We start from the raw sequence: 27,500 nt of genomic DNA on the forward strand, positions 1-27,500 counted from the left end.
TGAGGGCCGTTCGTGTGCTGCCTCAATTTCATCCGCTTGTATGGTAGAATTGTAACATGCATAATGTAGTTGGCGTTACGTACAGTGGGGAAAAAAAGTATTTAGTCAGCCACCAATTGTGCAAGTTCTCCCACTTAAAAAGATGAGAGAGGCCTGTAATTTTCATCATAGGTACACGTCAACTATGACAGACAAATGACCCACAACCCTGGCGTTGCAAACACCATGCTCTACCAACTGAGCTACATCCCTGCCGGCCATTCCCTCCCCTACCCTGGACGACGCTGGGCCAATTGTGCGCCGCCCCATGGGTCTCCCGGTCGCGGCCGGCTACGACAGAGCCTGGATTCAAACCAGGATCTCTAGTGGCACAGCTAGCACTGCGATGCAGTGCCTTAGACCACTGCGCCACCCGAGAGGTCTAATACATCTAATAGTACAGCCTTGCAACAGTGTGCCTTGCAGTACGACGTTGAACGAATGCTAATTCAAGGTACATTTAGTCATCAGTGCCTACTCAGAAATGTGACCTGCGTGACATATCTGGTAATAATCGAGTATTGTACTGACTGCTGTAGGTGATGTTGAATCCTCTCCCAGACATGGAGTGGTCTGCCTGGAACTCCAGCTGTAGTATGTTGGTGTTGGAGCTGAAGTGAGAGGGCACCTCCGCTCCCGAGTACCTCCCCAGGATGGACGAGGCCATCTGGTAGAACCACATCATATCAAACATTATTCAGATTCAGCATTTAAACAACACAACACTCTTAAAAAAAAAAAAAAAAAAACACAGTTAAACAACACAACACTTATTGTAAAACAAGAAAATGAAAGAAATAAACGCAAACCAAGAGGCAATAAGAGATGAACTAACCACAAACCAAGAGGCAATAAGAGATTAACTAAAATAACCTAAAATCCCTGAAAGGATGTGTAAAATAGTCAAGCCACTAACAGGAAGCCGGAAGCTTTCAGGCCAAGCTAAAACGGTGGGTTTTTAAGCGTGATTTAAAAACCTCCATGGTGCACTCCCCTCTTACTAGCTACTCAATCAATTACAGTGCCTTGCAAAAGTATTCATCCCCCTTGGCGTTTTTCCTATTTTGTTGCATTACAACCTGTAATTTAAATTTATTTTTATTTTGGATTTCATGTAATGGACATACACAAAATAGTCCAAATTGGTGAAGTGAAACGAAAAAAATTAATAACGGAAAAGTGGTGCGTGCATACAGTGGGGAAAAAAAGTATTTAGTCAGCCACCAATTGTGCAAGTTCTCCCACTTAAAAAGATGAGAGAGGCCTGTAATTTTCATCATAGGTACACGTCAACTATGACAGATAAAATGAGGAGAAAAAATCCAGAAAATCACATTGTAGGATTTTTTATGAATGTATTTGCAAATTATGGTGGAAAATAAGTATTTGGTCAATAACAAAACTTTCTCAATACTTTGTTATATACCCTTTGTTGGCAATGACACAGGTCAAACGTTTTCTGTAAGTCTTCACAAGGTTTTCACACACTGTTGCTGGTATTTTGGCCCATTCCTCCATGCAGATCTCCTCTAGAGCAGTGATGTTTTGGGGCTGTCGCTGGGCAACACGGACTTTCAACTCCCTCCAAAGATTTTCTATGGGGTTGAGATCTGGAGACTGGCTAGGCGACTCCAGGACCTTGAAATGCTTCTACGAAGCCACTCCTTCGTTGCCCGGGCGGTGTGTTTGGGATCATTGTCATGCTGAAAGACCCAGCCACGTTTCATCTTCAATGCCCTTGCTGATGGAAGGAGGTTTTCCTCAAAATCTCACGATACATGGCCCCATTCATTCTTTCCTTTACACGGATCAGTCGTCCCTGGTCCCTTTGCAGAAAAAACAGCCCCAAAGCATGATGTTTCCACCCCCAAGCTTCACAGTAGGTATGGTGTTCTTTGGATGCAACTCAGCATTCTTTGTCCTCCAAACACGACGAGTTGAGTTTTTACCAAAAAGTTATATTTTGGTTTCATCTGACATTCTCCCAATCCTCTTCTGGATCATCCAAATGCACTCTAGCAAACTTCAGACGGGCCTGGACATGTACTGGCTTAAGCAGGGGACACGTCTGGCACTGCAGGATTTGAGTCCCTGGCGACGTAGTGTGCTACTGATGGTAGGCTTTGTTACTTTGGTCCCAGCTCTCTGCAGGTCATTCACTAGGTCCCCCCGTGTGGTTCTGGGATTTTTGCTCACTGTTCTTGTGATCATTTTGACCCCACGGGGTGAGATCTTGCGTGGAGCCCCAGATCGAGGGAGATTATCAGTGGTCTTGTATGTCTTCCATTTCCTAATAATTGCTCCCACAGTTGATTTCTTCAAACCAAGCTGCTTACCTATTGCAGATTCAGTCTTCCCAGCCTGGTGCAGGTCTACAATTTTGTTTCTGGTGTCCTTTGACAGCTCTTTGGTCTTGGCCATAGTGGAGTTTGGAGTGTGACTGTTTGAGGTTGTGGACAGGTGTCTTTTATACTGATAACAAGTTCAAACAGGTGCCATTAATACAGGTAACGAGTGGAGGACAGAGGAGCCTCTTAAAGAAGAAGTTACAGGTCTGTGAGAGCCAGAAATCTTGCTTGTTTGTAGGTGACCAAATACTTATTTTCCACCATAATTTGCAAATCAATTCATAAAAAATCCTACAATGTGATTTTCTGGATTTTTTTTTCTCAATTTGTCTGTCATAGTTGACGTGTACCTATGATGAAAATTACATGCCTCTCTCATCTTTTTAAGTGGGAGAACTTGCACAATTGGTGGCTGACTAAATACTTTTTTTCCCCACTGTATGTGTTCACCCCCTTTGCTATGAAGCCCCTAAATAAGATCTGGTGCAACCAATTACCTTCAGAAGTCACATAATTAGATAAATAAAGTTCACCCACAAGCATCTAAGTGTCACATGATCTGTCACATGATCTCAGTACATATACACCTGTTCTGAAAGGCCCCAGAGTCTGCAACACCACTAAGCAAGGGGCACCACCAAGCAAGCGGCACCATGAAGACCAAGGAGCTCTCCAAACAGGTCAGGGACAAAGTTGTGGAGAAGTACAGATCAGGGTTGGGTTATAAAAAAATATCCGAAACTTTGAACATCCCACTGAGCACCATTAAATCCAATATTAAAAAATGGAAAGAATATGGCACCACAACAAACCTGCCAAGAGAGGGCTGCCCACCCAAACTCACAGACCAGGCAAGGAGGGCATTAATCAGAGAGGCAACAAATAGACCAAAGATAACCATGAAGGAGCTGCAAAGCTCCACAGTGGAGACTGGAGTATATATCCATAGGACCACTTTAAGCCGTACACTCCACAGAGCTGGGCTTTACAGAAGAGTGGCCAGAAAAAAAGCCATTGCTTAAAGAAAAAAATAAGCAAACACGTTTGGTGTTCGCCAAAAGGCATGTGGGAGACTCCCCAAACATATGGAAGAAGGTCCTCTGGTCAGATGAGACTAAAATTCAGCTTTTTGGCCATCAAGGAAAACGCTATGTCTGGCGCAAACCCAACACCTATCATCACCCCGAGAACACCATCCCCACAGTGAAGCATGGTGGTGGCAGCATCATGCTGTGGGGATGTTTTTCATCGGCAGGGACTGGGAAACTGGTCAGAATTGAAGGAATGATGGATGGCGCTAAATACAGGGAAATTCTTGAGGGAAACCTGTTTCAGTCTTCCAGAGATTTGAGACTGGGACGGAGGTTCACATTCCAGCAAACATGTAAATGTATTGGAATGGCCTAGTCAAAGCCCAGACCTCAATCCAATTGAGAATCTGTGGTATGACTTAAAGATTGCTGTACACCAGCGGAACACATCCAACTTGAAGGAGCTGGAGCAGTTTTGCCTTGAAGAATGGGCAAAAATCCCAGTGGGTAGATGTGCCAAGCTTATAGAGACATACCCCAAGAGACTTGCAGCTGTAATTGCTGCAAAAGGTGGCTCTACAAAGTATTGACTTTTGGGGGGTAAATAGTTATGCACGCTCAAGTTTTCTGTATTTTTTTGTCTTATTTCTTGTTTGTTTCACCCCCCAAAAAAATTTGCATCTTCAAAGTGGTAGACATGTTGTGTAAATCAAATGATACAAACCCCCCCCCCAAAAAAATAATAATAATAATAATAATTCCAGGTTGTAAGGCAACAAAATAGGAAAAATGCCAAAGGGGGGGCGGGTGAATACTTTCGCAAGCCACTGTATCAATCAATCCATTACCTGGTCCCCGTCCTTCACGGTGAGGAAGTCGTAAGGAGGCTCCAGGTCAAAGTCGTTGAAGGCCAGGTGGATCCGGCTGCCGGGCTCAGAGATGATGACCCACACACAGTTCAGGTTGTTCCCATAGCCCTCTGGGTAGTCAGGGGACAGCACAGTGCCCACGGGCGCCGTGAAGTTGGAGAAACATGGGACTGGGGGGAGTAGGAAAAGGAATGGGGTTAGGCGTGGAAATGTTTACGTTCGCGTGTTTCATCTGTTATGTTCATCAAGGTATTCCATGGAGGCAGGATGGGAGGGTTTTCCTATAAATGTACATGCTGCACCACATGGTGCTATGTTACATATGGGATGTAAAACCTGAACAGAGTAATAATGTATTTCATCATTTATTTGAACGTAAACATATTCCACGGAATTACCTTGTTGCTTTAACATGGAATTACCAACAATGAACATACTTATCCATGCTCTGCAAGGCAACGGTATGCAGTCCATATACTCACATATGCACATGGGGATGTTAGCAGACCATTGGTTGTTGTTCTGACAGGTGATCATCCTCTCTCCAATCAGCTCGAAGCCAAATTGGCACTCGAACCGCAGCACGTTCCCATTCAGAAACCCACTGCCCTCCTGGAAGCCATACAGAGGTGTGCCTGGGTCCCCGCAACTCTCCTTATCAATCTCTGTCAGAGAAAGAGGCAGGGATCAGTCAAATAGTCCTTTACCTTTTTCATACTGATAGTATATGGATTATAGGTTCTCTGATGCTGGGCCAGGTCTGGGAGGGAGGTAGTGTGATGCTGGGCCAGGTCTGGGATGGAGGTAGTCTGGTGCTGGGCCAGGTCTGGGATGGAGGTAGTCTGGTGCTGGGCCAGGTCTGGGATGGAGGTAGTCTGGTGCTGGGCCAGGTCTGGGATGGAGGTAGTGTGGTGCTGGGCCAGGTCTGGGATGGAGGTAGTGTGGTGCTGGGCCAGGTCTGGGGTGGAGGTAGTGTGGTGCTGGGCCAGGTCTGGGATGGAGGTAGTGTGGTGCTGGGCCAGGTCTGGGATGGAGGTAGTGTGGTGCTGGGCCAGGTCTGGGATGGAGGTGTTGGAGAGTGTTTTTACCTTTTTGATCTTGAAGTTGAGTTTGTGATTTGTCAAATGTTTTAAAGTTGTATAATTTATCTGAAAAGGGGCTGGGGGCTGGAGGCTGGGGGCTGGGGGCTGGGAACTGGGGCTGGGGGCAGGTCTGGGCTAAGGTAGTTTGATAGTGTCTGTATTTCAAAGTTGTATCATTATCTGCACAGAGGAGGACTGCATCCTGTGTCTAGGGTTAAAGAGTTCGAGAGTGTCTGCACCTTTATAGTTGACCTTGAAACCGATAGATCCCACACTCTCATCAGACTGAAGGTGCAGCCACATTTGATGAGACATGCTGACAATAAGGTCAGGCACGAAGCTGCCCGTCAGCCTGCGGATAAGAGCACAATACAGCCAATGGCCTGTCACAATACTGCCCTTCAGCCAATCAGATCGGTTGTTATTGTAAATAAGAATCTGTTCTTAATTTACTCATCTGTCTAAATAAAGGTTAAATACATAGAAATAAGAGACAGGGTTAATCGTAAAAGCTATTTACCTTTTCTAAACAACCAGGCATGTAAGAGAGACTTGAAAATAAGTAATTATTGTAAAAAACAAACATGTTTATTAGGTAGGGTTAATATTAACATTTTATAACAACGTGGAACGTCAGTAGACTTAATTAAACCATCAAACAACAGACATGTTTATTTAAGTATAATCTCCCAGCTAGATTTGGTTCTGGGATCTGAGGATAATCCAAGCATTACACTTACACTTGTATTATCGTTCTTGAATCCCCAACCTCCCCTCCGTCTCCAATGGTTAATGAGTCATAGCCGATCTCCAGGTCAAACTCCTCAAAGTTGATCTGGATAACCTGTTGAAGTATATCGATTACAATTGATTTTCTTATTCGTCATTTCGTGGAAACATCCTACGGTAAAGTTTGTCTGCCAGAGTAACATATACGGTACATGCATACACACAACATACAGTATAATGATAATGTATTTTATACTCATTTATATTATACACATTATTCATTTGGACAACAAAATGAATGCATCACTTATTTGACTTGATTGATTTCTCTTGAGTCCAGCAGAAATAAACAGTGTGTTCATTTGAATGCCTGCATAATAAAACATGGTATATGGTAAATGACAGCTCATCCACCCCTGATACAAAGCTTCAGAGAAGATAACAGCAACACAATCACAATCCATCCAGCTACTGCGTGCACTGGTGTTAAATCCTCATGTCAAAATATGAGATCAGAGAATCATTCAACATTTACCTCATATCACATTCCTAACAGACATACTACCAGCTGGTGATTTGCATAAACACACCTTTGGGAGAGTGTTTAGAATCACATTAATTCAAGTAATTTTCAGATGTTTACTAAATATCCACCCACCAGCTTTCAGTTCACAATGAGTGAAAGATAATTAAATCAAACACAGAGAAAATAAAAATGAATCCTACAAGTCCTGTCAAAAAAGATGATGTAGTCAGGTAGACACGTGTGTTTCTCGCACCAAACGCGAATTGTTCAAACCAGAAGCACTGCAAATGGTCTTCAGGGAGGACTTTATAGATCGCTAATGGCAGGGTCTTGACAAGCCCCTCGGAACACAAATCAAATATTGAGAAGCAATCACGCGAAGGTGAAATTTGAGATTCACTTATTGACTGAAATAATGAATTGCCTTTCAGTCCTCCCTTTTATAAGTCTTCTGGTTACAGTCCGCTACGACTGCTTCCTGAATGGCACCCTATTTACCAGAGCCATATGGGGCCTGGTCAAAAGTAGTGTATTATATAGGGAATAGGGTGCTATTTGGGATGCAGTCGTAGCTGAATGTGACCGAGCTACTCTCCTCCCTTTATTTAAACGTACACACAACCAAATGTAATATGACACATGCAGGGAGGCTTAATCTGAATTAAGAAAAACCCACATAGGAGCTGAGATGAAAGCTTTAAAATGCCACGCATGTCACATCTGTTGATGACAACAGCAAAAAAAATGATGGCAACATGCTGCTGTTGTTCTCTAGGACCGTGCAGCGTCTGTGCTTTGGGGACAGGACAGGACATCGTCTTTGTATAGTGCACTTTACCAAATGGCCACTGGTCAAAGGTAGTGCCCTAAATAGGGTAAACGGGAGCCATTTGGGATGCACACTATGCCTGCAGTGTGTTCATGTAAAAAAAAATTGTTTAAATCTAATTAGCAATGCAGACACACTGCATAATTATCCTAATGACGTTAGGTAACGTTAGCTAACACATGGTAATGTTATACATAGATAATGACTTCAATGTCAACGAGAGACTGGGAGAGCATAGGAGAGATGACAGGTAAGGGTTTAAGCATATTATCCATACCTTATTGGGGTCACCAGCAGTGATAATCCACACGCAGTGGGAATTACTCTCGTACTGGATGGGGAAATTGGGAGACGTGAAAGTCCCCGATGGACCATGGAGAGTTGATCCGCACGTTTTCACTGAAAGAAGAGAAAGGAGTGGAATGTTTAAATGGCAGAGAGGGAATAGCACATTGTGTAAAGGCCTGCTGGTTGTAATACTCTCTGCTGTCGTACAATATTAACAGAGTTAAAGGATTGACCATTAGAATCTGCATATATCCACAGGGCCCTGGTTTAATCAAAGCATGTATCTAGATTAGAGGCACCGGGCGGAATGCCCTCACCTTTGCAGACAGGTCTGTGGTCGCTCCAAGCAGCGAACACCTCCGCTACCCTCTGACAGGTGATGGTTTTGGAGCCTTGCAGCACATGGTCCTCATCACAGGTAAACTGAGCCGTTGCTCCAATGCTTGAACAGATAAACAACACATTCATGTAATAAATGAAGTCTTTAGAAAATAGAAAAGGGTTGAGAGGAGCTCCTCCCACACACTCTAATATAATAAGAAGCTTTAGAATCGCTTGGAATATGGACTGAGGACATATTATGGACAGATGGACTGAGGACATATTATGGACAGATGGACTGAGGACATATTATGGACAGATGGACTGAGGACATATTATGGACAGATGGACTGAGGACATATTATGGACAGATGGACTGAGGACATATTATGGACGGATGGACTGAGGACATATTATGGACAGATGGACTGAGGACATATTATGGACAGATGGACTGAGGACATATTATGGACAGATGGACTGAGGACATATTATGGACAGATGGACTGAGGACATATTATGGACAGATGGACTGAGGACATATTATGGACAGATGGACTGAGGACATATTATGGACAGATGGACTGAGGCCATATTATGGACGGACTAAAGCCTTAACTGCAAATGGCATTCCAATATATAGTTTTCTCTCTGTTTTAGTAGGGCTTATAGTCTACAGGTTTTATTCTATCCCAATTGACTCCATGGCTGCATCTCACAGGGCACTACTTTTGACCAGGGCCCATTTGGGACACAGCCCAATGTGAGGCAGGTAGACAGGCGTGTTTAGTTACAGATGAGCTCACCTGAAGTCGGTGCCGCTGCGTTTGCCGTTCTCAGGTTCCCCCGGGTCCGGGCAATAATTGGACACCTGTTTAATTCCTCCTTCATTCACTGTAGGAACACACCAATCAGGTAGACCCACAATGCACTGTTACTGGTTATCAGGATTATTGATTCACTATAGAAACACACTAATCAGGTAGACCCATAATGCACTGTTACTGGTTATCAGGATTATTGATTCACTATAGAAACACACCAATCAGGTAGACCCATAATGCACTGTTACTGGTTATCAGGATTATTGATTCACTATAGAAACACACCAATCAGGTAGACCCATAATGCACTGTTACTGGTTATCAGGATTATTGATTCACTATAGAAACACACCAATCAGGTAGACCCATAATGCACTGTTACTGGTTATCAGGATTATTGATTCACTATAGAAACACACCAATCAGGTAGACCCATAATGCACTGTTACTGGTTATCAGGATTATTGATTCACTATAGAAACACACCAATCAGGTAGACCCATAATGCACTGTTACTGGTTATCAGGATTATTGATTCACTATAGAAACACACCAATCAGGTAGACCCACAGTGAACGGTTGGGAAAACAATGAGACAACATATTGTGGGAGGAGTTAAGCACCATTAATTGGAGCTTCATGTACAGTACTAATATTTACTAAGGTCATCCATTGGTTATCCTTGAAGTCCTTGAAGAGGAGGAGGAGGAGGAGGAGGAGGAGGAGGAGGAGGAGGAGGAGGAGGAGGAGGAGGAGGAGGAAGGGGAGATAAGAGGAGAGGGGCGAGAGAGGAGAGGAGAGGAGAGGAGAGGAGAGGAGAGGAGAGGAGAGGAGAGGAGAGGAGAGGAGAGGAGAGGAGAGGAGAGGAGAGGAGAGGAGAGGAGAGGAGAGGAGAGGAGAGGAGGAGGAGAAGGAGGAGGAGGAGGAGGAGGAGGAAGGGGAGATAAGAGGAGAGTGGCGAGAGAGGAGGAGGAGAGAAAATCTTTGTAGGAAACTCACCACAATCACGTATTCAATTGTATATGTCATATAAGGCATATACTGTATGTCAACACATATACAAATACACCACTAACATACAGTATAAGGTAAAACACACAATCTTACCAGATCCTTATTAGAAGGCTTATTAGATCTTTCTAGAAATAACACAAGATTCTTATCATGATATTCATGACTCTTTTCCACATGGGTATCCAGCCTACCTTTACAGAGTAATGGGGGGCGTTTGTCAAAAAGACAAAAGGACTTCAGCCGGCCTTTTGAGTTCCACGAAGAACCCTTTACACAGACGGTTCTACATGGAACCCAAAATACATCTTTTTTTTTTTTTACTTCGTGATATCCAAATTGGTAGTTACAGTCTTGTCCCATCACTGCAACTCCCCTACGGACTCGGGAGAGGCAAAGGTCGAGAGCCGTGCGTCCTCCGAAACACGATCCTGCCAAGCCGCACTGCTTCTTGACACACTGCTCGCTTAACCTGGAAGCCAGCCGCACCAATGTGTCGGAGGAAACACCGTCCAGCTGGCAACCGAAGTCAGCTTGCAGGCGCCCGGCCCGCCACAAGGAGTTACTAGAGCGTGATGGGACAAGGAAATCCCGTCCGGCCAAACCCTCCCCTGACCCGGAGGACGCTGGGCCAATTGTGTGCCGCCTCAATGGGTGTCCTGGTCACGGCCAGCTGTGACACAGCCTGGGATCGAACCCGGGTCTGTAGTGACTCCTCAAGGACTGCAGTGCCTTAGACCGCTGCTCCACTCGGGAGGCCCTGGAACCCAAAATAATTCTACCTGGAACCAGAAAGGGTTCTCCTATGGGGACAGCCGAAGAACCATTTTGGAACCCTTTTCTCTAAGAGCGTAGCTAAATGCCCTTATATAAATACCAAATGATGCCCCAGCTTAAAACAAAGAACCCCACATCTCAAACAAACAAATAGTCCACACACACACACACACACACACACACACAGACACACACAGTAAACTATTAGCGTAAAGATAAATAGGAAACTTACTCAAAGACAGTTTGTTATTGTCGTCCTTTCCCGGTAATAACTTTACCCCTCTGGATTTCAGCTCTCCAGAGCTTTTCACTGGTGGGAGAGCAATAAAAAAACATTCCATTAGATAAAAGAAAGTTCCAGTATTAGATGAGAGGAAGACAGTGGTGGTTTTAGTTCAGTAATTACACGCAGCCCCTACGAGGAACCAACATCAAGAATAATTGCTATCGGATTCATATTTGTTTCAGAAAAGCGGGCCATTGCCCCCTGCCACATGCAGAATAGGGTGATATTTTCGGTGTCAGAGCCTGACTTCATTGACCATTCCATAAAAATTCAATTAGATTTATTGTTCTTGCAACTGACGTGTTTAACGGGGTGAAAATGTATCCAACTGAATCCAAACTGATATACCTTTTTGTGAATATGAATGAGTAGAATATGATGTAACAGCATGAATCAGTGCAGCAAGCCTCTAGGACTCTCCAAGACAGGGCCACTGCTTTTTTTTTCTCCATTCTTTCCCTCTAATCAGCGACTTGGACGTGGGACGCCAAACAGGGTGCAATTCATTATCAGGTACAACAGAAAACTGTCACTGGGAAATGTCTTGTGACGTACAATAATTTCAACACAAACAGGCCAACCAACATTACGCAGCTACTGGGTCCTTATTGGCACCCCTTTTCCCCTTAATAGTGCACTACCGTTCCCTTTTCAGTGCACCTATAGGGATCTGTTCAAAAGTAGTGCACTATATAGAGGGGAAAAGGTGCAATTTGGGATGCATCATCCAGTGTGAGGACAAAGCCAGGTGCTGTGAGCCACGGTCGTACCTACACAGAGTCACTGCCAGAAGCTAAAAAGGGACTGTGTCAAGCACAGTCGCACATATCAAGGCCGAATGGATTTAATGATTCTTCCTTCCCCTCTCTCTATTTGAAGTCAGACCTCATGAATTAATTAATGCATTTTTTTTTTAATGAATAACAAAGAGTTCTGTCTAGTTGGTGATCTTTGATAGCATCTGGAACATGCATTTGGCTTGGCATACAGCCAATTACTTTCTAGTCTCTGGATACATCCCAAATGGCACCCTATATGCTCTGGTCTAAAGTAGTGCACTATGTAGGGAATAGGGTGCCATTCTCTGGTCTAAAGTAGTGCACTATGTAGGGAATAGGGTGCCATTCTCTGGTCTAAAGTAGTGCACTATGTAGGGAATAGGGTGCCATTCTCTGGTCTAAAGTAGTGCACTATGTAGGGAATAGGGTGCCATTCTCTGGTCTAAAGTAGTGCACTATATAGGGAATAGGGTGCCATTCTCTGGTCTAAAGTAGTGCACTATGTAGGGAATAGGGTGCCATTCTCTGGTCTAAAGTAGTGACTATATAGGGAATAGGGTGCCATTCTCTGGTCTAAAGTAGTGCACTATGTAGGGAATAGGGTGCCATTCTCTGGTCTAAAGTAGTGCACTATGTAGGGAATAGGGTGCCATTCTCTGGTCTAAAGTAGTGCACTATATAGGGAATAGGGTGCCATTCTCTGGTCTAAAGTAGTGCACTATGTAGGGAATAGGGTGCCATTCTCTGGTCTAAAGTAGTGCACTATATAGGGAATAGGGTGCCATTCTCTGGTCTAAAGTAGTGCACTATGTAGGGAATAGGGTGCCATTCTCTGGTCTAAAGTAGTGCACTATATAGGGAATAGGGTGCCATTTGGGACACAGCCTCTATCTTGCAAATATACACTTTAATGTGATGATTGAATAAGGCAGAGGAAATAGTTAGCCTCTGACCCAACACTACACAGTAGTCTACCTATATAACTCTGACCCAACACTACACAGTAGTCTACCTATATATCTCTGACCCAACACTACACAGTAGTCCCTATATATCTCTGACCCAACACTACACAGTAGTCTACCTATATATCTCTGACCCAACACTACACAGTAGTCTACCTATATATCTCTGACCCAACACTACACAGTAGTCCCTATATATATCTGACCCAACACTACACAGTAGTCCCTATATATCTCTGACCCAACACTACACAGTAGTCCCTATATAACTCTGACCCAACACTACACAGTAGACCCTATATAACTCTGACCCAACACTACACAGTAGTCTACCTATATATCTCTGACCCAACACTACACAGTAGTCCCTATATATCTCTGACCCAACACTACACAGTAGTCCCTATATATCTCTGACCCAACACTACACAGTAGTCCCTATATAACTCTGACCCAACACTACACAGTAGTCTACCTATATAACTCTGACCCAACACTACACAGTAGTCCCTATATAACTCTGACCCAACACTACACAGTAGTCCCTATATAACTCTGACCCAACACTACACAGTAGTCCCTATATAACTCTGACCCAACACTACACAGTAGTCTACCTATATAACTCTGACCCAACACTACACAGTAGTCTACCTATATATCTCTGACCCAACACTACACAGTAGTCCCTATATAACTCTGACCCAACACTACACAGTAGTCTACCTATATAACTCTGACCCAACACTACACAGTAGTCTACCTATATATCTCTGACCCAACACTACACAGTAGTCCCTATATATCTCTGACCCAACACTACACAGTAGTCTACCTATATATCTCTGACCCAACACTACACAGTAGTCCCTATATATCTCTGACCCAACACTACACAGTAGTCCCTATATATCTCTGACCCAACACTACACAGTAGTCCCTATATATCTCTGACCCAACACTACACAGTAGTCTACCTATATATCTCTGACCCAACACTACACAGTAGTCCCTATATAACTCTGACCCAACACTACACAGTAGTCCCTATATAACTCTGACCCAACACTACACAGTAGTCTACCTATATATCTCTGACCCAACACTACACAGTAGTCCCTATATATCTCTGACCCAACACTACACAGTAGTCTACCTATATATCTCTGACCCAACACTACACAGTAGTCCCTATATATCTCTGACCCAACACTACACAGTAGTCCCTATATAACTCTGACCCAACACTACACAGTAGTCTACCTATATAACTCTGACCCAACACTACACAGTAGTCCCTATATAACTCTGACCCAACACTACACAGTAGTCCCTATATATCTCTGACCCAACACTACACAGTAGTCTACCTATATATCTCTGACCCAACACTACACAGTAGTCCCTATATATCTCTGACCCAACACTACACAGTAGTCTACCTATATATCTCTGACCCAACACTACACAGTAGTCCCTATATATCTCTGACCCAACACTACACAGTAGTCCCTATATATCTCTGACCCAACACTACACAGTAGTCCCTATATAACTCTGACCCAACACTACACAGTAGTCTACCTATATAACTCTGACCCAACACTACACAGTAGTCCCTATATAACTCTGACCCAACACTACACAGTAGTCCCTATATAACTCTGACCCAACACTACACAGTAGTCAACCTATATAACTCTGACCCAACACTACACAGTAGTCTACCTATATAACTCTGACCCAACACTACACAGTAGTCTACCTATATAACTCTGACCCAACACTACACAGTAGTCTACCTATATAACACTGACCCAACACTACACAGTAGTCCCTATATAACTCTGACCCAACACTACACAGTAGTCTACCTATATAACTCTGACCCAACACTACACAGTAGTCTACCTATATAACTCTGACCCAACACTACACAGTAGTCCCTATATATCTCTGACCCAACACTACACAGTAGTCTACCTATATAACTCTGACCCAACACTACACAGTAGTCTACCTATATAACTCTGACCCAACACTACACAGTAGTCCCTATATATCTCTGACCCAACACTACACAGTAGTCCCTATATATCTCTGACCCAACACTACACAGTAGTCTACCTATATAACTCTGACCCAACACTACACAGTAGTCCCTATATAACTCTGACCCAACACTACACAGTAGTCTACCTATATATCTCTGACCCAACACTACACAGTAGTCTACCTATATATCTCTGACCCAACACTACAAAGTAGTCCCTATATATCTCTGACCCAACACTACACAGTAGTCCCTATATATCTCTGACCCAACACTACACAGTAGTCTACCTATATAACTCTGACCCAACACTACACAGTAGTCTACCTATATAACTCTGACCCAACACTACACAGTAGTCCCTATATAACTCTGACCCAACACTACACAGTAGTCCATATATAACTCTGACCCAACACTACACAGTAGTCTACCTATTTAACTCTGACCCAACACTACACAGTAGTCCCTATATAACTCTGACCCAACACTACACAGTAGTCCCTATATAACTCTGACCCAACACTACACAGTAGTCCCTATATAACTCTGACCCAACACTACACAGTAGTCTACCTATATAACTCTGACCCAACACTACACAGTAGTCCCTATATAACTCTGACCCAACACTACACAGTAGTCTACCTATATAACTCTGACCCAACACTATACAGTAGTCCCTATATAACTCTGACCCAACACTACACAGTAGTCCCTATATAACTCTGACCCAACACTATACAGTAGTCCCTATATATCTCTGACCCAACACTACACAGTAGTCTACCTATATAACTCTGACCCAACACTACACAGTAGTCCCTATATAACTCTGACCCAACACTACACAGTAGTCCCTATATAACTCTGACCCAACACTACACAGTAGTCCCTATATAACTCTGACCCAACACTACACAGTAGTCCCTATATAACTCTGACCCAACACTACACAGTAGTCTACCTATATAACTCTGACCCAACACTACACAGTAGTCTACCTATATAACTCTGACCCAACACTACACAGTAGTCCCTATATATCTCTGACCCAACACTACACAGTAGTCCCTATATATCTCTGACCCAACACTACACAGTAGTCCCTATATATCTCTGACCCAACACTACACAGTAGTCCCTATATATCTCTGACCCAACACTACACAGTAGTCCCTATATATCTCTGACCCAACACTACACAGTAGTCCCTATATAACTCTGACCCAACACTACACAGTAGTCTACCTATATAACTCTGACCCAACACTACACAGTAGTCTACCTATATAACTCTGACCCAACACTACACAGTAGTCTACCTATATATCTCTGACCCAACACTACACAGTAGTCTACCTATATAACTCTGACCCAACACTACACAGTAGTCTACCTATATAACTCTGACCCAACACTACACAGTAGTCCCTATATAACTCTGACCCAACACTACACAGTAGTCTACCTATATATCTCTGACCCAACACTACACAGTAGTCTACCTATATAACTCTGACATATTTCATACCATTGATTGTGTTTCTAGGTTTACAGAGAATTGCACTGCATGCTACCAATGGAAAACTCTTCATGAACACAATAATTGAGAAGCTGGTTTTCATGCATGGCCTGGACTGGCTGGCTGGCTGTTAGGCTGCTTTATAAACACCATCTTCAAAGTCACGGTAAAGGAGAATGGGAAGGTAATGTATTATTGAAGTCTGTCTGGCTCTGCAGTGTGTTATGGAAGCAGGGTATAATACATTGGAAACATTTGAAACCAACGGGGAGGGAGGGACTTTTATTCTGGAGGGATACAACTAGAAGAAGATCCTTAGTCTTTAACAAACCAGAGAAGAATTAATGGAACTGGTTATTATTCAGTAGACAAGATAAGGATGAAACGCTGTACACGAGATCTTCAGAAAGGTAGCAGTTTGAAAGTACTCCTTGGTAAGGATTATTAGGGGTTATTAGGGGTTATTAGGGGTTATTAGTGGTTATTAGGGGTTATTAGGCATCAAAGAACAAGGAGGACCTATTGAACATGAAAACACAATAAAGGCAACGTATTTGTATGAAGAGTTCCTTGGTCCTCTGGTTGTTATTCAGTTGACAAAGACTTTCAGTTGAAAAAAAAGGAACATTTTACAGTTATCAAACGTGTCAATGAATGAATTAAATAATTGGTTCATTTTGTCTTACCTTGATACTGAACTGTGAATCCTTTATGTCGATGATTCCTATCAGTCACAAAATGGAGTCTTAGCCAGTTCTTGTTGCTGACGATGGGTGCTGGTATATTCATACCAGATAACCTGCAGGTAAAGATAAAGGTTCAATCACCAGTCACGTCTGTCCTGTTCCAGATATATCACCCTCTGTAATCTGACTGTTCAATCACCGGTCACGTCTGTCCTGTTCCAGATATATCACCCTCTGTAATCTGACTGTTCAATAACCAGTCACGTCTGTCCTGTTCCAGATATATCACCCTCTGTAATCTGACTGTTCAATCACCAGTCACGTCTGTTCTGTTCCAGATATATCACCCTCTGTTCAATCACCAGTCACGTCTGTCCTGTTCCAGATATATCACCCTCTGTAATCTGACTGTTCAATAACCAGTCACGTCTGTCCTGTTCCAGATATATCACCCTCTGTAATCTGACTGTTCAATAACCAGTCACGTCTGTTCTGTTCCAGATATATCACCCTCTGTTCAATAACCAGTCACGTCTGTCCTGTTCCAGATATATCACCCTCTGTAATCTGACTGTTCAATCACCAGTCACGTCTGTCCTGTTCCAGATATATCACCCTCTGTAATCTGACTGTTCAATCACCAGTCACGTCTGTCCTGTTCCAGATATATCACCCTCTGTAATCTGACTGTTCAATAACCAGTCACGTCTGTCCTGTTCCAGATATATCACCCTCTGTAATCTGACTGTTCAATCACCAGTCACGTCTGTTCCAGATGTACAGTGAGGGGAAACAAGTATTTGATCCCCTGCTGATTTTCTACGTTTGCCCACTGACAAAGACATGATCAGTCTATAATTTTAATGGTAGGTTTATTTGAACAGTGAGAGACAGAATAACAACAAAAAAATCCAGAATAACGCATGTCAAAAATGTTATAAATTGATTTGCATTTTAATGAGGGAAATAAGTATTTGACCCCTCTGCAAAACATGACTTAGTACTTCGTAGCAAAAACCTTGTTGGCAATCACAGAGGTCAGACGTTTCTTGTAGTTGGCCACCAGGTTTGCACACATCTCAGGAGGGATTTTGTCCAACTCCTCTTTGCAGATCTTCTCCAAGTCATTAAGGTTTCAAGGCTGACGTTTGGCAACTCGAACCTTCAGCTCCCTCCACAGATTTTCTATGGGATTAAGATCTGGAGACTGTCTAGGCCACTCTAGGACCTTAATGTGCTTCTTCTTGAGCCACTCCTTTGTTGCCTTGGCCATGTGTTTTGGGTCATTGTCATGCTGGAATACCCATCCACGACCCATTTTCAATGCCCTGGCTGAGGGAAGGAGGTTCTCACCCAAGATTTGACGGTACATGGCCCCGTCCATCGTCCCTTTGATGCGGTGAAGTTGTCCTGTCCCCTTAGCAGAAAAACACCCCCAAAGCATAATGTTTCCACCTCCGTGTTTGACGGTGGGGATGGTGTTCTTGGGGTCATAGGCAGCATTCCTCCTCCTCCAAACACGGCGAGTTGAGTTGATGCCAAAGAGCTCGATTTTGGTCTCATCTGACCACAACACTTTCACCCAGTTCTCCTCTAAATCATTCAGATGTTCATTGGCAAACTTCAGACGGCCTGTATATGTGCTTTCTTGAGCAGGGGGACCTTGCGGGTGCTGCAGGATTTCAGTCCTTCACGGCGTAGGGTTTTACCAATTGTTTTCTTGGTGACTATAGTCCCAGCTGCCTTGAGATCATTGACAAGATCCTCTCGTGTAATTCTGGGCTGATTCCTCACCGTTATCATGATCATTGCAACTCCACGAGGTGAGATCTTGCATGGAGCCCCAGGCCGAGGGAGATTGAAAGTTCTTTTGTGTTTCTTCCATTTGCGAATAATCGCACCAACTATTGTCACCTTCTCACCAAGCTGCTTGGCGATGGTCTTGTAGCCCATTCCAGCCTTGTGTAGGTCTACAATCTTGTCCCTGACATCCTTGGAGAGCTCTTTGGTCTTGGCCATGGTGGAGAGTTTGGAATCTGATTGATTGATTGCTTCTGTGGACAGGTGTCTTTTATACAGGTAACAAACTGAGATTAGGAGCACTCCCTTTAAGAGTGTGCTCCTAATCTCAGCTCGTTACTTGTATAAAAGACACCTGGGAGCCAGAAATCTTTCTGATTGAGAGGGGGTCAAATACTTATTTCCCTCATTAAAATGCAAATCTATTTATAACAATTTTGACATGCCTTTGTCTGGATTTTTTTGTTGTTATTCTGTCTCTCACGGTTCAAATAAACCTACCATTAAAATTATAGACTGATATTTTCTTTGTCAGTGGGCAAACGTACAAAATCAGCAGGGGATCAAATACTATTTTCCCTCACTGTAACACCCTGATGGTAGGAACATCACAGAACTGAAGGCTGTTATGACTGAAAATGAATCCACCTAAAAACCTCCCCCAGCCCACACACACACACACACACACACACACACACACACACACACACACACACACACACACACACACACACACACACACACCCATGGGTTTCATTGGGCTGTGCTCTGTTCTAATCCAGTATGCAGCCGTAGCATTGGGCTGTGCTGTGTTCTAATCCAGTATGCAGCCGTAGCATTGGGCTGTGCTGTGTTCTAATCCAGTATGCAGCCGTAGCATTGGGCTGTGCTGTGTTCTAATCCAGTATGCAGCCGTAGCATTGGGCTGTGCTGTGTTCTAATCCAGTATGCAGCCGTAGCATTGGGCTGTGCTGTGTTCTAATCCAGTATGCAGCCGTAGCATTGGGCTGTGCTCTGTTCTAATCCAGTATGCAGCCGTAGCATTGGGCTGTGCTCTGTTCTAATCCAGTATGCAGCCGTAGCATTGGGCTGTGCTGTGTTCTAATCCAGTATGCAGCCGTAGCATTGGGCTGTGCTGTGTTCTAATCCAGTATGCAGCCGTAGCATTGGGCTGTGCTCTGTTCTAATCCAGTATGCAGCCGTAGCATTGGGCTGTGCTCTGTTCTAATCCAGTATGCAGCCGTAGCATTGGGCTGTGCTGTGTTCTAATCCAGTATGCAGCCGTAGCATTGGGTTTCATTGGGCTGTGGCTGTGCTCTGTTCTAATCTGAGGGATTCAGCATGCTGTGCTCGCTCCCTGCCAGAGGCCTGTGCTTGTTTGTCTGGCTAACCAGGCCTGGGTGAGTCCCAAATGGCATCCTAACCCCTTTATAGTGCACTTCTTTTGACCAGGGCCCACAGGGCCAGAGCCACACTATATTGGAAATAGAGTGCCATTAGGGCCGAACCCTGATGCTTTTATCTTCTGCCTTCAACTCTCCCTCCTCGCCTCCACGCCTCCCTCCCTCCCTGCCTCCCTCCACGCCTCCCTCCCTCCCTCCTCGCCTCCACGCCTCCTCCTCCCTGCCTCCCTCCACGCCTCCCTCCCTCCCTGCCTCCCTCCACGCCTCCCTCCCTCCCTGCCTCCCTCCACGCCTCCCTCCCTCCCTGCCTCCCTCCACGCCTCCCTCCCTCCCTGCCTCCCTCCCTCCCCGCCTGCCTCTCCTCAGCCTCACACAGAGTCAACACAACACTGTCTATTTGTCTTGTTCCTATTTCCACAGAGTTAAATATAACACTTACTGTATTTCTCTATTTCCACAGAGTTAAATATAACATTTACAGTCTTTCTCTATTTCCACAGAGTTAAATATAACACTTACAGTATTTCTCTATTTCCACAGAGTTAAATATAACACGTACAGTATTTCTCTATTTCCACAAGAGTTAAATATAACACTTACAGTATTTCTCTATTTCCACAGAGTTAAATATAACACTTACAGTATTTCTCTATTTCCACAAGAGTTAAATATAACACTTACAGTATTTCTCTATTTCCACAAGAGTTAAATATAACACTTACAGTATTTCTCTATTTCCACAAGAGTTAAATATAACACTTACAGTATTTCTCTATTTCCACAAGAGTTAAATATAACACTTACAGTATTTCTCTATTTCCACAGAGTTAAATATAACACTTACAGTATTTCTCTATTTCCACAAGAGTTAAATATAACACTTACAGTATTTCTCTATTTCCACAAGAGTTAAATATAACACTTACAGTATTTCTCTATTTCCACAGAGTTAAATATAACACTTACAGTATTTCTCTATTTCCACAAGAGTTAAATATAACATTTACAGTCTTTCTCTATTTCCACAGAGTTAAATATAACACTTACAGTATTTCTCTATTTCCACAGAGTTAAATATAACACTTACAGTATTTCTCTATTTCCACAAGAGTTAAATATAACACTTACAGTATTTCTCTATTTCCACAGAGTTAAATATAACACTTACAGTATTTCTCTATTTCCACAAGAGTTAAATATAACACTTACAGTATTTCTCTATTTCCACAGAGTTAAATATAACACTTACAGTATTTCTCTATTTCCACAAGAGTTAAATATAACACTTACAGTATTTCTCTATTTCCACAAGAGTTAAATATAACACTTACAGTATTTCTCTATTTCCACAAGAGTTAAATATAACACTTACAGTATTTCTCTATTTCCACAGAGTTAAATATAATACTTACAGTATTTCTCTATTTCCACAAGAGTTAAATATAACACTTACAGTATTTCTCTATTTCCACCGAGTTAAATTTAACACTTACAGTATTTCTCTATTTCCACTTTAACACTACCTAACATTACATGTGCGACATTTCCCTCGATCTGTACAGTCAGTAAATATGACTTTCCAATACTAAGAGCTTTTCTAATCCATCTGTCAGTGGAGGAAATCTTGCTTGTTTGTAGGTGACCAAATACTTATTTTCCACCATAATTTGCACATAAATTCATTAAAAATCCTACAACGTGATTTTCTGTCTGTCATAGTTGGCGTGTACCTATGATGAAAATTACAGGCCTCTCTCATCTTTTTAAGTGGGAGAACTTGCACAATTGGTGGCTGACTAAATACTTTTTTTTCCCCCACTGTAGGTGTTCTTCCGGGCGTTAGAAGGTAATTGATTTCACATAACGTGACCTTTTCTGCACACTGAGCCATTTTACTGAAATCTAAATGACACAAATATTGTAGGAAGAATTTTTAAAAAGCCTTCAGATTCTGAGACATTCAATGTCTCCGTCCCAACTTGCACTCTATTCCCTTTATAGCAGCCTTGGTCAAAAGTAGTGCACTATGAAGGGAACAGGGTGCCATGGACCCTGGTCAAAAGTAGTGCACTATGAAGGGAATTACTGAGCCACTCTGAAATGTCTGCATTCCTGGCTGCACCCTGAACATTTCAAGGTCTAGGGCTTGGGGGCTGGGTAGGCAATAACTTAGAGAGGACAGGTCTAGGGCTTGGGGGCTGGGGGCTGGGTAGGCAATAACTTAGAGAGGACAGGTCTAGGGCTTGGGGGCTGGGTAGGCAATAACTTAGAGAGGACAGGTCTAGGGCTTGGGGGCTGGGGGCTGGGTAGGCAATAACTTAGAGAGGAAAGGTATAGGGCTTGGGGGCTTGGCAGGCAATAACTTAGAGAGGAAAGGTCTAGGGCTTGGGGGCTTGGCAGGCAATAACTTAGAGAGGAAAGGTCTAGGGCTTGGGGGCTTGGCAGGCAATAACTTAGAGAGGAAAGGGCTTGGGGGCAGGGTAGGCAATAACTTACATGCTGAGAGTTACCTGTCCAACTGGAAAAGGGACTAATATTAACTATAGATAATACATTGGTACATTGGTAATAATAAAAAATCTGCGGTGGAAAGTGGCAGAGCTACAGCGGTGTTTGTCAGACCAGGAGACAACCCGAAAATCGGTCTTCTCACGGAAACGTCTGTAGTAGGGGTGTGCCTAGTAGTCGGACAAAACGAGTATCGTAACGAATATCTACAATTTTCTGGATCCGATTATGATCAGAGTATTTTTTGTAATTATCCGTGATCAGCCCCAAAAATATTTTCGGCTACCAGCACACATTTTTCTCATGTCAGTCAGTCATGTGCGAGGTGCTACGTGGTGTAAATAAGTCAACTGGTTTATTTTGCCTGTCTATAAAGAGAAGGGTGGGCTGTACGTTGATCCTGCTGTTCTGTTTGGATAAGACTGAAGCCGTACTTCTCTATCCACTGGCTTCATAATTTCACCCGATTCGTTTTCCACGCATGTTTTTTTTCGATCTGATCATTTAGACTGCTGCTGCCTGCTGCTATGATACATCGCTTGGCGAGGACGTTTTGCTATCAAGCTATCAATGTGCATAATGTTTAACAAGCGGGGCAACGGTAAGGGAAAAAAAGGTAAAACACTGATGTGCATTCTGACTGAGTGACAGCTAACTTGGCTGCCTGCTGCAAATTAAGGACACACACACACAACCCTCCGCGACCACGCTGCTCCTTATCTGCAGCTTTTTTTTACAGTTAGAATATGCAGGGAGGTATTTTGCCAATTATGCCTATTTAAGCATATTAAAACACTTCCTTTTTTTTATTTTTTTTATCATCCGATGCAACTATCAACTGTCAATTTACGGATACGATTACGGATCCGACTAAGGCCATGTCGGCACACCCCTGGTCTGTAGCACCCGAACGGGGTTGTCCTACAAACTAATCTTTTCCGTTTGCTCCACGACCCCCCAAAAGTGTCACGGGACTTGTCTGAAGGTAACCCATACAAATTAATGGAAATATGGAGGTAGTTTTGTGCCAACAGAAATAAGAGGTAAAAAATGTGTAAATAATATATGTATATATACTTCCAGATCTTTCTTCTATCTCCTAGATAGAGGAGAGACACTTCAAAACCTTATTCCTGTCTTTTTTTTTTGTTGCCATTTATGAATGTGTTAGTCTCCTGTTTTTCTGATTCCATTTTTGTAATTGTGAATAAAATGTAGTTACTGCCCGTTCTGAACATATCAGAATAGGAAACGCTTAGTAAAATAACTGTATAGTACAGTAGAACAGGGATCAAAGACTGAGGTACAGTAGACTGTCTAGTACAACAACAGCATGTTGACGTAGGGCCACAGTATATCTAAGACTTTCTCTGTCCCTCAATAGCATGTTGACGTAGGGCCACAGTATATCTAAGACTTTCTCTGTCCCTCAATAGCATGTTGACGTAGGGCCACAGTATATCTAAGACCTCTATCCCTCAATAGCATGTTGACGTAGGGCCACAGTATATCTAAGACCTCTATCCCTCAATAGCATGTTGACGTAGGGCCACAGTATATCTAAGACTTTCTCTGTCCCTCAATAGCATGTTGACGTAGGGCCACAGTATATCTAAGACCTCTATCCCTCAATAGCATGTTGACGTAGGGCCACAGTATATCTAAGACTTTCTCTGTCCCTCAATAGCATGTTGACGTAGGGCCACAGTATATCTAAGACCTCTATCCCTCAAAAGCATGTTGACGTAGGGCCACAGTATATCTAAGACCTCTATCCCTCAATAGCATGTTGACGTAGGGCCACAGTATATCTAAGACTTTCTCTGTCCCTCAATAGCATGTTGACGTAGGGCCACAGTATATCTAAGACTTTCTCTGTCCCTCAATAGCATGTTGACGTAGGGCCACAGTATATCTAAGACTTTCTCCATCCTTCAATAGCATGTTGACGTAGGGCCACAGTATATCTAAGACTTTCTCTATCCTTCAATAGCATGTTGACGTAGGGCCACAGTATATCTAAGACTTTCTCTATCCCTCAATAGCAGGGTTGCAAAATTCCAGTAGCCTTCCTGCTTATTCCCAGGTTTTCCAGAAATCCTGGTTGGAAGATTCCTGAAATCACGAGGGAAGAAGCAAGAAATCCATAAACCCTCCAACCAGGATTTCTGGAAAACCTTGTAATTTTGGGAAAGCTACTGGAGTTTTTTAGACCCTCCTCCAAGGTTTACGATCTCTAAGACCATTTTGTGAAAGACTCAATATCAATGATTTGATCAAACTACAGTACACATAGGTTTAACGGGCAACTGAAACTACATTTCTGAAAATAAAACTAAAACAAACCAACCTCATCCCGCTCTCCAGGGTCTAATATATGAAACAGAGCCAAGAACTATGCCTGTTCAATACAGTACAGTCTCTGCTTTTGATGGACACCTATCAAAACGTATCAAGATATCTCAGGTGATGTCCCGTCAACTTAAATCTTCACAGTCACTGCCTTGTGTTTCTCTTTCCTCTCTAGGACACGACACACTGATGGATTTGAGCTCATATTCAGTCATTGTAGTTAATACCTGTCAGAATCAAATCAAACCAGACTTTTGTTCTGACATCCACACTAGCATACAAATTAGTATGAAGCAATGAGAAAAGGTTTGTCCTGTCAGTGCCTGGGCTATGTGGTTGTTTTACCTACTTGGTTGAATGTAAGTAACTTCAGGATCAGAGCCGGACTACCGCATTTGGGGTCCCCAAACAGCTAACTTCCTGCATTTCAACACATTTTGTGTAGAATTTTTTTTTTGCAGTTTTATAATGCTATTCTACACATTTTTGTCATGAGGCTAAGAGAAAATGTTGCAGTTTTAAAGCTAATTTCCTGCTAATTCTACACATTTTGCTATCCTATGCTATATCTGGGGGGACCCCAACCCGTATATTAACTGTACATTAGAACGTAGCCCTGGAGATTACAATGTACACAACCCTCACAGCCCTAACCCTAACTCTGCAGCCCTAACCTTAACCCTAACCTCCAGATGGTCCTATTTGTCAAACAGCCCTAACCCTAACTCTGCAGCCCTAACCTTAACCCTAACCTCCAGATGGTCCTATTTGTCAAACAGCCCTAACCCTAACTCTGCAGCCCTAACCTTAACCCTAACCTCCAGATGGTCCTATTTGTCAAACAGCCTTAACCCTAACTCTGCAGCCCTAACCTTAACCCTAACCTCCAGATGGTCCTATTTGTCAAACAGCCCTAACCCTAACTCTGCAGCCCTAACCTTAACCCTAACCTCCAGATGGTCCTATTTGTCAAACAGCCCTAACCCTAACTCTGCAGCCCTAACCTTAACCCTAACCTCCAGATGGTCCTATTTGTCAAACAGCCTTAACCCTAACTCTGCAGCCCTAACCTTAACCCTAACCTCCAGATGGTCCTATTTGTCAAACAGCCCTAACCCTAACTCTGCAGCCCTAACCTTAACCCTAACCTCCAGATGGTCCTATTTGTCAAACAGCCTTAACCCTAACTCTGCAGCCCTAACCTTAACCCTAACCTCCAGATGGTCCTATTTGTCAAACAGCCCTAACCCTAACTCTGCAGCCCTAACCTTAACCCTAACCTCCAGATGGTCCTATTTGTCAAACAGCCTTAACCCTAACTCTGCAGCCCTAACCTTAACCCTAACCTCCAGATGGTCCTATTTGTCAAACAGCCCTAACCCTAACTCTGCAGCCCTAACCTTAACCCTAACCTCCAGATGGTCCTATTTGTCAAACAGCCTTAACCCTAACTCTGCAGCCCTAACCTTAACCCTAACCTCCAGATGGTCCTATTTGTCAAACAGCCTTAACCCTAACTCTGACAGCAATTCATCAAGTCAGGCTGGGGTTGAGGCATTGTGTGAGAGGGACTGGAAGGGTTTTACACTGGCTACAAGTAAATTAGTTAGGTTTTCTTAATTGAAGAAAAACACATTTGTTGAAACTAAATATATGACTCAATGCCAAATGTTATATTTGATTATTAACAGACCTGTATTTCAAGTTGCAACCTATTTCTTTCAACACTCAACGTACTCTTCCCCTTTAGTTAACTCTAATACATATCATCAATACTCACTAGTGCATTTGGAAAGTGGCTTTTTCCAAATGTTGTTACATTACAGCCTTAATCTAAAATGGATTAAATTGGGTTTTTTCCTAATCAATCTACACACCAAATCCCATAATCACAAATCAAAAACAGGGTTTTTGATTTTTTTGCAAATGTATAAAAAATATACAACTGAAATATCACATTTACATAAATATTCAGACCCTTTACTCAGTACTTTGTTGAAGCAACTTTGGCAGCGATTACAGCCTTGAGTCTTCTCGGGAAGAGTCTTGGTGTATCCAAACTAATTCCATTTAAGAATGATGGAGGCCACTGTGTTCTTGGGGACCTTCAATGCTGTAGACATTTTTTGGTACCCTTCCCCAGATCTGTGCCTCGGCACAATCCTGTCTCGGAGCTCTACAGGCAATTCCTTCGACCTCATAGCTTGGTTTTTTCTCTGACATGCACTGTCAACTGTGGGACCTTATATAGACAGGTGTGTGCCTTTCCAAATCATGTCCAATCAATTGAATTTATCACAGGTGGACTCCAATCAAGTTGTAGAAACATCTCAAGGATGATCAATGGAAACAGGATGCACCTGAGCTCAATTTCGAGTCTCATAGCAAATGGTCTGAATACTTATGTAAATAAGGTATTTCTCTTTTTAATTTTGTATAAATTTGCTAAGATTTCTTTAAAAACTGTTT

General features: G+C 43.0%; 1 protein-coding gene across 1 annotated transcript in view; it reads right to left on the minus strand.

The window, feature by feature from the left end:
- Positions 1-27,500, minus strand: part of LOC123492948 (CUB and sushi domain-containing protein 3-like) — a 186,587-nt gene that overhangs the window by 98,441 nt on the left and 60,646 nt on the right. The window contains exons 6-15 of the mRNA XM_045226706.1: positions 16,969-17,081; positions 10,907-10,984; positions 8,869-8,956; positions 8,059-8,183; positions 7,731-7,852; positions 6,110-6,213; positions 5,609-5,721; positions 4,770-4,952; positions 4,267-4,457; positions 571-706 (exon numbers count right to left, since the gene is read on the minus strand). Of these exons, the coding sequence (XP_045082641.1) occupies positions 571-706; positions 4,267-4,457; positions 4,770-4,952; positions 5,609-5,721; positions 6,110-6,213; positions 7,731-7,852; positions 8,059-8,183; positions 8,869-8,956; positions 10,907-10,984; positions 16,969-17,081 (1,253 nt within the window). The remainder of the gene's footprint in view (positions 1-570; positions 707-4,266; positions 4,458-4,769; positions 4,953-5,608; positions 5,722-6,109; positions 6,214-7,730; positions 7,853-8,058; positions 8,184-8,868; positions 8,957-10,906; positions 10,985-16,968; positions 17,082-27,500) is intronic.

The sequence above is a fragment of the Coregonus clupeaformis genome, chromosome 17, assembly GCF_020615455.1.
Source record: "Coregonus clupeaformis isolate EN_2021a chromosome 17, ASM2061545v1, whole genome shotgun sequence".
In the NCBI taxonomy this organism is placed as follows: domain Eukaryota; kingdom Metazoa; phylum Chordata; class Actinopteri; order Salmoniformes; family Salmonidae; genus Coregonus; species Coregonus clupeaformis.